This window comes from Calonectris borealis, chromosome 1 (assembly GCF_964195595.1).
Source record: "Calonectris borealis chromosome 1, bCalBor7.hap1.2, whole genome shotgun sequence".
Taxonomy (NCBI): Eukaryota; Metazoa; Chordata; class Aves; order Procellariiformes; family Procellariidae; genus Calonectris; species Calonectris borealis.
Genome location: NC_134312.1, coordinates 152,969,588 through 152,983,504, shown reverse-complemented (window position 1 = coordinate 152,983,504; position 13,917 = coordinate 152,969,588). Strand labels below are relative to the sequence as shown.

Here is a 13,917-nt window from a genome sequence, read left to right as displayed (position 1 = left end):
TAGGGACCAGAGGACATGCAGGGCCAAGTGTTCTACGGCGGGGCTGTGGCCAGCCTGCTCTGGAGATGGTTCGCCACGAGCAGTGAGGCTGCCAGCCCCTCTCCCTGCGTGGCTATGGGAACAGACATCACATCCCACAACCGGGGCATTTAGGCAACGTAGAGGTAATCTTAGAGTTACCTCAGGTTTCACGTGTCTGAAAGTGGCCACTCAGAATGGAAAACTAAGGCCAATGCAGCTTGCAAAAACCACACCAGGCAGAAGCACTGATGTCGATGTCTCCGTTACAGGTCCATGCACCCTTCCCAGGCACCCACCCCTTCTCTAGTCCTGCAGAGCACTACGATTTGGAAGCACATAGGAATTTGATCTTGCAAAGCAAGGGCAAGAGAAATCACCTGCTGGGGCACCACGGAGAGCTAGTAAGGGCCTCATCAGATGGAAGGTTCCTTCCTGAAAATGGGCAAAGCTATTTTTAGTTTTCCATTTATCTCTTCCTCCTGAATGTGGCTGGCAGTTGCACTGCCCTTTCGCCTCCCGTGGACTTTACCCTGTTGCACGCACACTTGGCTGCTCATAACACAGCCCAAATTAGGAATAAAATCTTTGGCTTTAGAAATAAGGCTATAATGAAAACCCAGAAAAAATTAGAGAGAGGTTCTATTTTTCAACTCTGCAAAACAGAACATGCAACAAAGAATTTAGTTTTTATTTAATTTGTTAATTGCACATGATCTCCTTTTCATGCGGTACTTCCAGCCACTATGAGCTTTCTGGGCAGGGGTAGGTTAGGCACACCGATATCTACCCCTACTCCCCCCAAAAGAGGCAATTATTTGTAAAATATCATACTTGCATGTCTTAAACACAGCCAAAATAGAATCCCTCCATTAAGATGGCTAAGTATTCACTTATATACATATTCACAGTAGGAAAAAAAACTAAGTAGAGCTGGCAAGAACCGTTTGGTAAATGTTAAATCAGATAAAAATGCAGCTTTGGTGTCCTCTCATTAGTGTACATATGACTGCTTTCAGATGGGGAGAATCCAGAAAAAAAGGCAGGACAGAGAAAAGACTTGTGTTGGTGGCAATACGCTGTTGTTTCAGCTCAACCGCATTTGAAACCCTGCGTGAGAACACGAAAGCATGCCTTCAGCAAACGTGGCTCCACCTGAGGGGATGCAAATCAATGTTCTCCACCGCCCAGGAGAAGGCTCTTGGGCTGTACAGGGCCTGTCGTCTGTTATGAATAGATGAACTGGCGAAGGGAGCCGGGGCTGAGACTGCTCTGTCACCACAAGCCCTTCAGCATTTTCAGTAAAAGAGGAAGGCTATACCCCAAGTACTTCACCCGTGAGCGAGTGATGCTTCTGCCATTCCAAGACACTCAGTAGGGAAATGCTCTTGGTTCCAAGTTCACCCATCCCAAGGATGCAGAGCCATATCCTGGAAAAGTAAGGCTGATACCGGATGAGTCTCCTCAACAATTCAATTTTCCTCTCCAGCTCCTGGTTAGACTTGAGCCTATTCACTAAACCTCGTCAGACTTCTGTCAGAGCTGCATCTTCGCCACTACTGAAGTGAAGGATTCCACTCTGGCAACAGGATCATTTCTTTAGGAATGATACTAATTATAGAACACATTCATTGAGATCCAGGAAAAAAATAGACTGTTTTTACTCAATTCTTTAATCATAGGGATGAATCATTTTCATACCGCTTTACACCACTGCCTTAAAAGAATATTCCTTTAACACCGCAGCATGGACTTCTTCCTTCTTTACCCTCTTGACAGAAAGCCTATGTCATGACATGAAGCCTACAGAGTTTGCCTAACAACAAATAGCATAACGTAGAGTATTTCACTGCTTGTAAAAGAGGCACAAGAAAAAAAAACATATGGGAATTTGTCACGTATACACGCAAACCAACAAGAGGAAGTATCCCAATAATTATACTCATTAATCAAAATTTGAATGCTCTTAAGCTTCCTCAGGCCTTTCTCATTAAGAGGTGAACGTTGTACCCACTTGTCTGAAATACGGCGTTTTCTGCCTGTGGTTGTAGCAGTAGCTGCAGTTGCAGACCCCTCTGTCAACAGTTTTAACAAAAAAGCCCATTTTAGAGGTGTGTCATTCTCACCTAATTCTACTCAGCACACCGTATATAATGCAAAGGTCAGAAAACATGTTGTGTTGATTATTTTTTTAAAAAAGGTCTCATGGTTGTAAAACATTCCACTTTTTCCCTTTCAGAAGGGCTGTGCCGTTCGGTGTGCCCGATGCTGCGTGGCATCAGCTGAGGGAAGGTGCTGGTGCGGACACTCAGAAGGAAAAGAGCTTGCCATGGTTCAAGTACCAGCCAGCATCAGCAGTTTCGCTGGTACAGGAGAAGGAAGACGGACTCTGTGATACCAAAGCGGCCAGTGGCTGGTGGAACGATCTGCTTACAGGACTGGGACAAGTAGTTCCACTGCTGTGCCTGCTCACCCACCGGGATACTGGGGTGCTCTTGCACTCGCTAGCGATGGGAACCACTTGGACCACGAGTCTGGCTGAGCGTAGTATCAGAGAGGCTGGAGAGGGACGCCAGCTGGGAGAGTACAGAGGACAACTATTCAGTTTGATTCAAACTTTCAGAAGAGAATTAAGGGCAGTTGAATACATACCTCCGAAGGTCTTTGCACAGACTTCTCCTACAGAGTTCAGAGCCTAGGGCTGAGCAAGACCTTCCCTGCAATTACACCTCTCGTTGCCAGTACAAACTAATGACACGAATTGCAGAAAGTTTGGTCGCTAGCAGGTATATGTAGTGGATGCAGCACTGCAGCTAAACACAGCGAGCTTCTTAAAAGTCTAAAGGTGGCACAGATGAGCAAAACACACGTTTATTATAACTGCTAAAAATTCATGAGCTACACCCTTGCTCTCTTCTGACTGATGGAATAATAATGCAAGAATCTAATAAATTAACCAGAAAACAAAAAAAACCCACCACCCTTTGCAAGGTCTCCAAAGCAGAAAGCTGACAAAAACCATACAGACATCTCACGACTGACTTCAGTCCTTTATGTTGACAGTCCATTTATTCCTTTTTCCATTGCCACAAAATTTACACACGTACAGCTTACTCAGCAGCAAATCTCTCAGGTGCATTGAATGAGCAGATGCTTGCAGGTTTGCTCTCCTTGGCATGACATACATGACAAATTACATTTAAATTTAGAATTGGCAAGTACAAATGCTATGGCTCGGTTTCAAACACTCTAGGATGTAAAACTTGGCACCAAGTTTAAAAATACATACAGCATATCTAGGAACTAATACTGTATGCACTGAACAACTTGAAGACATCTGTACCACTTCTGATTATAAATTGATCAGCGTAGGTGCTACCATTGTACCAGCTTACCTAAAAAGCGAGTCAGAGTGCCCTGTAAAGTGGAACAGTGGACAGTAGCAAATTATTAAAATACATAAGGAAGTCATCATTTGAAAGCAGTTTATTTACACTTATTTTTATGAATGTTCAAGTGTGAAGGTGTTACTCCATGCTATTATTTATGGGGACGTGAAATGCGTACATGGTTTCAAATGGATAGAAGACTGGGAAGAACAAAAGAAAAAGTATACTATGCCTATTAAGCTGGCTGATAAGGAGCAACTCCTATCTTGAGAGTATTTTGCCCAGTCCTTCTCTGTTGGAAGGTGTCTTCTATGAAGGATCCTCACAGGAATGAGGCTTAAGAGTAAGTGAGTGTGTATATGTAGAAACTCAACACTGTGCTAAGCACCTTTCTTCTTCCTCGGATTAACAAGGCAAAAAACCTCAACCCACATGCATTTTTATGCTCTATTTATTTTGAAAGGTAAAAGGTGCATCAGGTTGATTTGAGGGAATTCTCAGCATGAACAAATGTTTCACAAGCTCTGGCGCTGTAAAACTATTCAGTTACATCACATACCAATAGATTAAACTACTTCTGGTCAGTTATATTATAGCTGTATATTTTAAGTGGCAATTGTGTGAATAACAAGCATTCCACCGCTTTTGGCCGGCTAAATGCACTTGATGTTATGAGGTGTTACACATTCTCCAAAGCCTACAGGACAGATACAGAAATGGCTTGTTTTGGGAAGGAAGAGTAGGTAAATAAAATGCATTAAAAAGAGCGTAATACTGGTTTTAAATCTCTGTTGACTTCTGTAGAATACCTGGACTTCTGTACACAAATGCCCTTCTAAAAAGAAGTAGTCAGAAAGTAATAATTTGGCTTAATATTACTCCCTAACTCTCCGCAGCAGAGAGAGGCAGCTGAAGACTGAGACGCTGACATCTAGTGGGTGCCATGCAAGATCCAAGACTTACAAATACTGCTTAGGGTAAAAAGATCACTAATACAAATCACTCATGGGGCATTTGTAACTTGCCTGCTACATTCTTATTAAAGAAAATTTGCTACTGTTTTCAAATTTGTCCTAACCCTGCTTTTTAAACATCATGCACAACTGAAATTCTCTCAAATGGAAGAATGAAGGTAATCTTTCTGTACGCAGCACGTACATTTGTTCTTGTAGGCTGCAGTGACATAAATGAAAGCTGACTGCTTATATGAAACTCTAAATATTAGAGTTTAAGAGAATATTGTAAGCTTTTATACCCTCACAACTACAAAATAAAATAGTATGCTGTCCTGCAATACTTAAATGATCTAATGTGATCCAAACAGATATAAATTATATAACTTAATGCATCTATTAAGCTCTGATTACAGAAAATATATTGATCATAGCTGTACATACTCTTTAGCAACTCTTTGTTTTGTTTTAACAAACTTTTACAGTGCCTATGACAAACTCATTTTGATGAGGTAGCATTTAAGAGAGCCCTGTGTGAAGACGTGTTGAATAGTTTCTGGTAAAACTTTTTTGTGCTTAGCCTTTGGAAGAGACACTGTTGAGCAACAGGAGACTGACTCCTGTACGCTTTATAATCGATAGCTGGTGAAAGGGTAGAAACAAATGACAACAAATTCAGATTTGGTGAAAACTAGTCCAGCTCCACTAGCCTTGAGATCAATGATACTGCATTAATTTACTTTTTTCCCCTTAAATAAATGTTACTGAATCCACAATACATCCAGAGGCATGAATGCTTATCATCATTAATGTCAAGTCTCCTTACCCCTAACTATTTCTCCAAAGTGGAAGCCAACTAGTTAAGTCTTTGGGCTTATTCACACTTATTTTCTGTGAGAAGTGCCAGGAATTGCATTTATAACTATGTTGCATTTAGCTAGAATTTACGATATGTTTCAGGCTAGAAATAAAACTAAAAGTTATATTCCACCAGTTCATTATTTAAAATAAAGTAAATGAAACACATAATTGAAGACTAACTGAATTATGATAATCAAATGTGAATTATAAAAGCATCTTTGGTTGTTTAATGTCTACTTTAAAATGGTTAATAAAAAAAGCTGGAGTTGCAACATAGCATAGAGCAGCAGCCCTTCCTCAGCAATGTTACTGTTACATGTCCAAGCACTTCAAGAAGAATAATGAGGAAGTTAATCTCACTGGGAGAAAACAAAAGGCCGGATGTAATCAACCTATACATCTAGGAGCTAAAAATAAAATTTAAAATTTTGGCAATAAGTAAAAAAAGCACAAGTGTTTTTTCGTTTTGCTACAATTCTATATCAGGACAAATCCACAGAACTAACTTTTATAAAAATACAACATACTGCATAAATTTTATTTAGGGATTTAATTTATATACCACAAATACTGCTTTTAATATAAGTACAATATAATACAGTTTTATTTCTGTAACTGCTGGTGTTCACTTTGGATCACGAACTGAATTGCATGCTGTGCTGTCAAAACTGTAATAAAATGGCCTCTAGTTAAACTTCTCCAAAGTATAAAATCATGCAAAATCTACATCCTATATGATACAACCAGTACAATAATTGAAGCCAATAGCTACAAACAGCCTGGACTATCTTCTGAGTTTGTTCTTGCAGTGTCCACGAGTCAGCCATCATTTTCTTTAGGCAGAAAGGAAGAATTTCAGTTTTGTCTGCAGAATGTCATCACGACCACTGAAACCAGCAATGCTGTGCACAGTTATCAGTCAACAAATCTTCATCACCTAATGCAGTTCAGAGTGCACATTTAGTCCATATTGATAAGTCTGGGGTTAGGAAGTTTTACGTTTTCCTCCTGTGACTACTGGTCGTGCATATTCCACAAAATCATCTATAAGAACAGGCCACGCTCCTAAAGAGAAGTCAAGCAATTCAGAAATTAATGTACCATTATTAGCAACAAATTGGTGTAGTTTCTAAATACAAAGGATCAGAAGCTCACTTTGACATTTCTGGGCTTTAACATGCATGACATGATAAACACTTGGAAAAAAGCATTTAACTACTAAATTAAACATTTGAGTCTCTTCTTGCAGCAATAGTTCTTAGTACAAACAAAATGTATTTAAAGCATAATCCACACTACAAAGTTTATAAACATTAGATGACAGCAAAACCATGGCATTCCTATTAGAGCCATTCATAAATTAGGAAATATTTCTGTACACAGTCATTCCAAAATAGGATTCGCAGGATTAGTAACAGAGTGTAAATTGCTTTTAGGTTAGTAAAAAAAATGTTCATGTAGACATTCTTGCAAGCAGAAAAATGATGTATTTCCTTGCAGTTGGCAGCACTTTTATACAAAAAAATACAGTTTCACTGAGACTCTTGGAGCATAACAGGTTCAAATAGCATGTGCTATATCATGGTGTGACAGTATCTTTACTTCTATTTACATATTACAGCAAACTAGTTAACCTTCTTATCATTACTGTTTTGGCAATGAGTATAACACCGTATTTGCAGCTACACCTCTAAGGGTAAACAAATTAAGACAGAAGGTAGCAGCATGTTCTGTTGTTCGTTTACAGCAATATTTTATTTCTGCTGTACCAATTTTTGAAGATATTCAAGTACTGCTTACCTTCTTCATCATAGTTGGACATATCATCTGCAATCATATTTCCAAAGTCTAACAAAAGATTCCAAGTATCTTTTGGAATTGATCTTTTATGATGTTCCTGTAAAGGAGGAAAAATGGTACTGTTCAATCCAAACTATTTTCAAATTCCACAGTAGTATTTTATATTGATATATACAGAAATACATGTTTTACAAGTATTTCTTCTTTTTTTTTTTTTTTTTTAAATAAAGCTCAGAGCTTCCAAAGAAAGCTACAAAATAAATTGCAACTAAAGAAGGCAGAAAAGTGTAAGAAGTCTTTGATAGTCTTCCATTCTGCTTTTAGGGTATGTGTTCCTAACTTGTTATGGAAAAGAATAAAACAAATGCACTTTATACTTCTACTTAACAGCATCCATTCCAGGTTCTGAAACTGTGCAGCCATGTGTTAGCATTCTGCCACATCAACTTGAGCCCTTTTTTCCTTATCCCTTTTTACTTACACTTACCCAGTCTCTCTTTCAACCTGTTGGTTATAGTTGCACCTACACTCTTCTCACTTCCTCCCAGATTGCCTTCCGGATCCGTCATCCCAGCCTCTCTTCAGCTATTCTCACCATAATGCACCACCTGCATTTGCTCCACTTCTGTCCAGTCTCCTTTTTCCCAGTCTGTCCTATTCTTCTCCACTACCACTTCCTTGTCTGATTTCAAATACACTCTTTCTGCATCACCCCATTCACAAGTACTAGTTGCCACCCTGGCCAATTTGAGTAGCACTCCAAAAAACTTCAGCCCCAGTCAGTGTTTCTCAGCTTTTAAAGTCAGCATTCCCAAGAAGAGAGGGTGTGCGGGGAAACACAACTACTAAACTCGTGAGCTGTAGGATCAAGTCAGATCATTCACATCTCCCTTCATCTGTTGATACCGCTATGTTACTTGAAGATAGCAGGGGTGGATTAATAGGGAATTAAAGTTCAACAGCTAGTTCTGGTTTGCAGCAAAAAGTTGCAACTGCATGGAAAGAGTTGATCGGTGACAGGTTGGGGTTTTTTGTGTTTGTGGTTTTCGTTGTGTCGTGGGCTGAGGTTTGGTTGGTTGGTTGGGTTTTTTTAAGCAGTAATACTCTAAAGTATTGAGAAGAACAAACTGCATTTCAAAAATCTGGAACTTGATCAAAATGAGGTTGATGTCCAACACAACAGCAAACATGTCCTCTCACTCAAGCCAAATGTCATATCTTGACTGCAAAAAAATATGACAAGCAAACATACCTCCTGGAAAAGGTTCCTTAAAACAAAAACCACAAACAACCCCCCCCCCCATCCAAAAGAGTCCTAAGTTGCTTCTTTCTTAGGTTGAATTTTTTTAATCCAAACACTTCTTCTAAAGTAAACATTCAGGTTAAATATTTGTAGCAAAGATACTTTATACCAGATCATCTAGATTATTGCTTGAAGTAGATATCTGCAGAACTGTCTGTTGCAACAAACTTGATCACATAGCCAAGTGGGGAAAAAAAAATAGGACTTTTCTTCAGTTACATCTATAGATCTGAATTTGGATGTATTAAGGCAGTTAAAATGTGAAACGTTTTCACAAGTTCTCTTGATGAAACTGGCACATTATTAGTGAATAAAATAAATATACTGTCCAAAAATTTAGAAAAAACTTCAGAAAATATTGCAAAAAGCATACACTTTCCCTATTAAGCATTGGTGATTATGAGACAAAATGCAGAAAACCTTAATTCTCCTGAACTACAGATAAAAAGATAAATTGAAAAAAAAAAATCAAGATAAATTATACATTATGTAACATTATATAACGGTTTTTTTTGGACATACATAGAAATGCAAATGTAGAAACACGGATGAATAAATCAGATCTTTAATAAGAATATTTTGTGATTTCTAAAGTTTAACTTATGCATCTTTACTCCACTGCCCACAGAATTGCACGGGTAATAGAAAACTGTCAAGATCAGTTCACAACTATTATCTAAAAAATGAGTGAAAATAATTACTCAGACAAGAACTTTCGCTTAAAAAGAAAAGTCTCCCAGGTTAAGTCAGTCATAACAGAATTGACATTTAAAAATCACTGAGTTTATCCATTAATACTGCAAAAGGCAGAGCATGGTAAAATACATGGTTGACAATAATCACAGCTGTCTTGAGAATGAAGACAACATAGGTTCAATCTACAATCATGGCTTCATTTCATGCAGAAGCTTTCGTAAGTAGGAGGATACAAGATCCAGAAAGCAGGACGCTTTACTGCTTTGCTACATCTTTTTGCATTCTTCTCAAGTAGAAAATTATATAAAGAAGATTTAATTTAGCTTGATTTAAGACTATTTTATATCAGTTTTCAAAAAGGAAAAAGTTCAAAGGAAGTATTCAGACATCTTGTCTTTTTCTTTATTGTAAGCACAGCCTACAAGCCAGACTACTGTGGACTAAGATAGTCGGGAAGGAATATGGTACATACTTACCAACAAAAATTTATTCCAAAGATCTAGAAATTTAAACCTTCCTGACAAAACTAAATTCCAATATGCAATTGCCATTTCTAGATCTGCAAGAGACAAAGCAACACGTAAGTATTACAGCACATTATACGCAATAAAACTCTTATGGTTAAACAATTAATGCTACATCCAGCACATTATGATACAAATGAATAACATTCTTTTAAAATCACTACAAAAGTTATAATGAACTGTTTTCTGCTTTCACTGACCCAAGAGGCGGAAGACAAGCAATAATGGTAAAAATTGCATATTGAACATTGCAGTCATAAAGACTAAAATCTTTTTGTCACCATCCAGCAGTGTCAGATTAAAGCTACTTTCATTCTACAGAAACAGAACAAAATAGTTATCAATAACTCTGTCTACAAATTAAAAAAAAAAAAAAGGATATATGCACAAACACAGCAAATATTGATAGAAACCCAAACATTTAAGTCTGCGGGTGCCAATTCCTGTTAATTTATCACATTTTAGACACATTTGACTTTTAAGGGAATTTAAGGACACGAGGGGATAAAAAAAAGATTTGTCTGGGGCATGGTAATTCTACAGCACCCCTTACAGCAATAATTCTCTTCTTCTGGAGTCATCTGGCAGACAAACACCAACACCCAATACTGAAAATGCAAGTCCAAGAAAGCAGCCCTTATTCTGCACCACGACCATTGATCTTAGAGCAGAGCTCAGCTCATGCATGCCAAGAGGACGATGCAGCACTGCCACACATTCAAGCGGAAAAGTAGGAGCAATATTAGATGCAGCATAAGAGCAGAAAGGATGTTTTCTTAACGGCCTCTCTTCATTCTCAGCAACTCACGATACCTAATGGCTTCTGTGCTTGGTCCCACAGGTAACAGCACTAAATGCATACATACTGCTGTGCAACCACAAAATAAAGCACAGCCTTTCTTAACTACAAGAAGATTTCAGTTTGTGCTTTCAGCGTAAGATAAGTATAAACAAAATATGAAACTTAATAGGAAGTATTGTCATAGCAGATAAGATGGAAGCTTGATCTTCACCTACAAGAAAAGAGTACGGTATTTGAAACTGTACGTATCACATTACAAACCAAAGGACACTCTGTCACCTGAAATCAAGTTTCAAGTCTGAAAGAGATGTTCCAGATTTTAGCATAGCCAGTTCCCTACTGTCTGCATCATAGAGGGCTGGGGCCCAGACAAAGTGCAATAATTAAAATGTAGAGAAATGCAGTATGCCTGTACCTAGCTACATAGAGATAGGGCTGCCAGTGTTTGTTCTACTATGATCAGAGTGCTTTTCAGTACAGAACTTGCTTTAGGCCCTAATAAACTTCTTTCAGTCCTTGCTGTCTTTGCCACCATGCTCACTTGTCACAGAAAATAAATAGAATAGTTAATAGCTGTTTAGATACGCAGATTAATTATTCTTATCTGTTATCCCAAATGAAAAGCAAAAGAAATGGGAAGGCAGAAACTTGACTCAACCTTTCCAAGCCAACCTTGCAAATCTATCACGCGACGACATTAAGCAAAATGCACTTTTAAGGAAAAACACTTTAATAGCAGAAGAGTTTTTATACTTCTGATTAAATATTCCCTGGAAAAAGGAAGAAGGTACAGGCAAGGAAACAAAGATGGTTAAAGGTGCCACAGAAAAGTTAAAAAGGAAAGAAGAGGCCACACTTCCTTGGTTTATTTGGGTATGTGTCAAATTTAGTATTATGTTAAGGTGAACTTGATTATTGCAAAATTGTATTTAACACAATGCATGTGAAATACTATCTTAATTAAGTTGATACTTGAGGGATACATTACATGTATGTGCAAATCAATTCTCCTGCACAAAGATACAGGAATTATTTGCTATAATGTACAACAAAAGCATATCCTGCTGAGGATGCCGCTCTGTAGTGGCTGAAACTGGTCCACAGTGGAGCTGCTCTTGCCATTAAGCACATGGAGGGAAGTCCTGATCTTGGTTAAAATGAGCTCAAAGGAAAAAAAAGTAAATCTTCCTCATCTGGTTCATTGCAATCACACAAACTCATGAACTAACGCAAGAGATATTTGAATGAAAGGACTAGATGGGACTATCACTTTTGGTAGTGGTGCCAGTTTATGTGATCTTAAAGTATTTGAGAAAACTAGGCCTTCGGGTGTGCTACATTCTCAAGGGATATGGCTACATTTTTGTTTGAAGACAATTCCCTACCTAGGTTGAAAAACTTAGCGTTGGAGGACAGGAAAGAGGATTTTTCTGCTTTAAAGGGAAGACCTAGTTACACAGAGTTCCAGTTCTCCATTAGGATGCTGATAGTAGTATCAATGAACAGTGATGCTGTAGAGTTCGTGCATCTGCTACAATTAGTGCAGCACTAAAAGATATTAAGGAAAATAAAAAAGGCCTTATGCCATGGGAGTTCTGCATCCCCACAGGAAGATGCTTTTGCAAGGCGCAGATTTCTCAGGCAGTCTTAGGAATACCTATTTCAATGCTGCATAGATATGAAGGCAGATATCATTACAAATAAAATAAAATCAAACTACAATTACAAAAATATGCTGGTTTTGTACCAAGAAATACGCTTCCCACATCATAGACTAATAATGCAAGTTTTATAAATGGAAAGGAAAAGAGAGCTGCATGAATCTCTAGAAACTAACGCCTAAGCAAGAGCCAGTTTAGAAGAGACTTCATTGCAAACATCCATTTCATATCCAAATCATAAAATTGCTAAACAGTTAATGTTTAAAGAACATCATAAAAATACCACATCATATACTGTACATTATACAATGGTTTGAGCTTTACCTTCACCCCAAAATATTTTCAGTGTCAATATCTAGCGAGTGTTGTATGTCATGCAGCCCCTTCAGTATAATGGCTTTATAGTCCAAAGTTTTTGCATACACTGAAACAAAGCTTCAATATCTAAATATTCAGCTTTCAGGATATCTAGTCTAGTTGTGGCTACACACAGCATCTATAAAGCTTCCTGTACTAAAACTGTAAGAACTGAGTCACCTAAAAGTGATACTGACTACCATTACAAAATTATTAAAACTAAAAAAATTTTAAAAATATATACAATATCTAAGTAAAACAAGTTGAAGGAGGAAAAGGTTAGTAAAATAATGTTTTAATTATTTTAAACATTATTTTGCTAAGTAACATTTATTATAGTAAACATGTTTTAGTATGTTTTAAAAGGAGTTCTTTACACTTCTGAATTATTTAAGCAATCAGCTTTTCACAGTCAGAAGCAAAGCATTTTGCACACAGTATGATCTACTCCGAAACATTAAAGCCTCATTCCAAAATTGTTTTTAAAAAACCCTCAGCTTCTTCTACGCTGATTGAACAGAAAGCTTGAGGTGATAAGAAATTAGCACAAATTAACGTAGGAGAAATATATTATCAGTTAGACAGCCCGTGTCTACTTTCAAGATTTGATCAAATGCTTATCTTGTTGACAAACAAACAAAAATCATTATTAGATTCTTGCATGAATTTAAAAAAAAAAAAAAAAAAAAATCAAACTCAGTTCCTCATCCCTTTGCTATGATTTTGGACAAGGGCAATGAAGTCATTGCACACAAGTAATCAAGGAAGTGAGAAAACAGAAAGATAAATCAACAGATAGCAAGAAATTGGCTGGAGAATAGGATTTATGAGGAACATGAAATGAAGTTCATTTAGACCTGCTGTGCCAACACAGCACTCTGGGACTGCAGCACCCACTTGTCATCCTCTGCCGAATAGAGCTTTCCAGCTCTCAGACTGCCCTGCCAACAGAGTTGTTCATGCAGTCATGTTTGAAGCTGTCAGAATATTAAAACTAATTCATCAAACTACATTAAAATCATTAAAACTACATTAAAATCATTAAAACTACATCAGTGGACACGGGAAGGGCTACAGATGTCATCTGTCTGGACCTCTGTGAGGCCTTTGACACGGTCCCCCACAACATCCTTCTCCCTAAACTAGAGAGGCATGGATTTGATGGGTGGACTGTCCGGTGGGTGAAGAATTGGTTGGATGGTCGCATTCAGAGGGTAGTGGTCAACGGCTCAATGTCCAGATGGAGATCGGTGACGAGTGGTGTCCCTCAGGGGTCCGTACTGGGACCGGTACTGTTTAATGTCTTCATCAATGACATAGACAGTGGGATCGAGTGCACCCTCGGCAAGTTTGCAGATGACACCAAGCTGAGTGGTGCGGTCAATGGGCCTGAGGGACGGGATGTCCAGAGGGACCTGGACAAGCTCGAGAAGTGGGCCCGTGTGAACCTCATGAGGTTCAACAAGCCCAAGTGCAATGTCCTGCACCTGGGTCGGGGCAACCCCCGGTATCAATACAGGCTGGGGGATGAAGGGATTGACAGCAGCCCTGCC

General features: G+C 38.4%; 1 protein-coding gene across 15 annotated transcripts in view; it reads right to left on the bottom strand.

The window, feature by feature from the left end:
• Positions 1 to 3,050: 3,050 nt before the first annotated feature.
• DCUN1D2 (defective in cullin neddylation 1 domain containing 2) overlaps positions 3,051 to 13,917 on the bottom strand; it is a 30,616-nt gene continuing 19,749 nt past the window's right edge. For 13 of the 15 annotated variants that reach the window (XM_075136701.1, XM_075136715.1, XM_075136735.1 and 10 more), the window contains 3 exons: positions 9,497 to 9,579; positions 7,022 to 7,118; positions 3,051 to 6,286 (listed from right to left, as the gene is read on the bottom strand). In XM_075136701.1, the coding sequence (XP_074992802.1) occupies positions 6,207 to 6,286; positions 7,022 to 7,118; positions 9,497 to 9,579 (260 nt within the window). In that variant the 3' untranslated portion in view covers positions 3,051 to 6,206. Of the gene's footprint in view, positions 6,287 to 7,021; positions 7,119 to 8,077; positions 8,245 to 9,496; positions 9,580 to 13,917 lie in introns of those variants that run through there. The other 2 variants (XM_075136794.1, XM_075136802.1) reach the window with 1 other exon arrangement.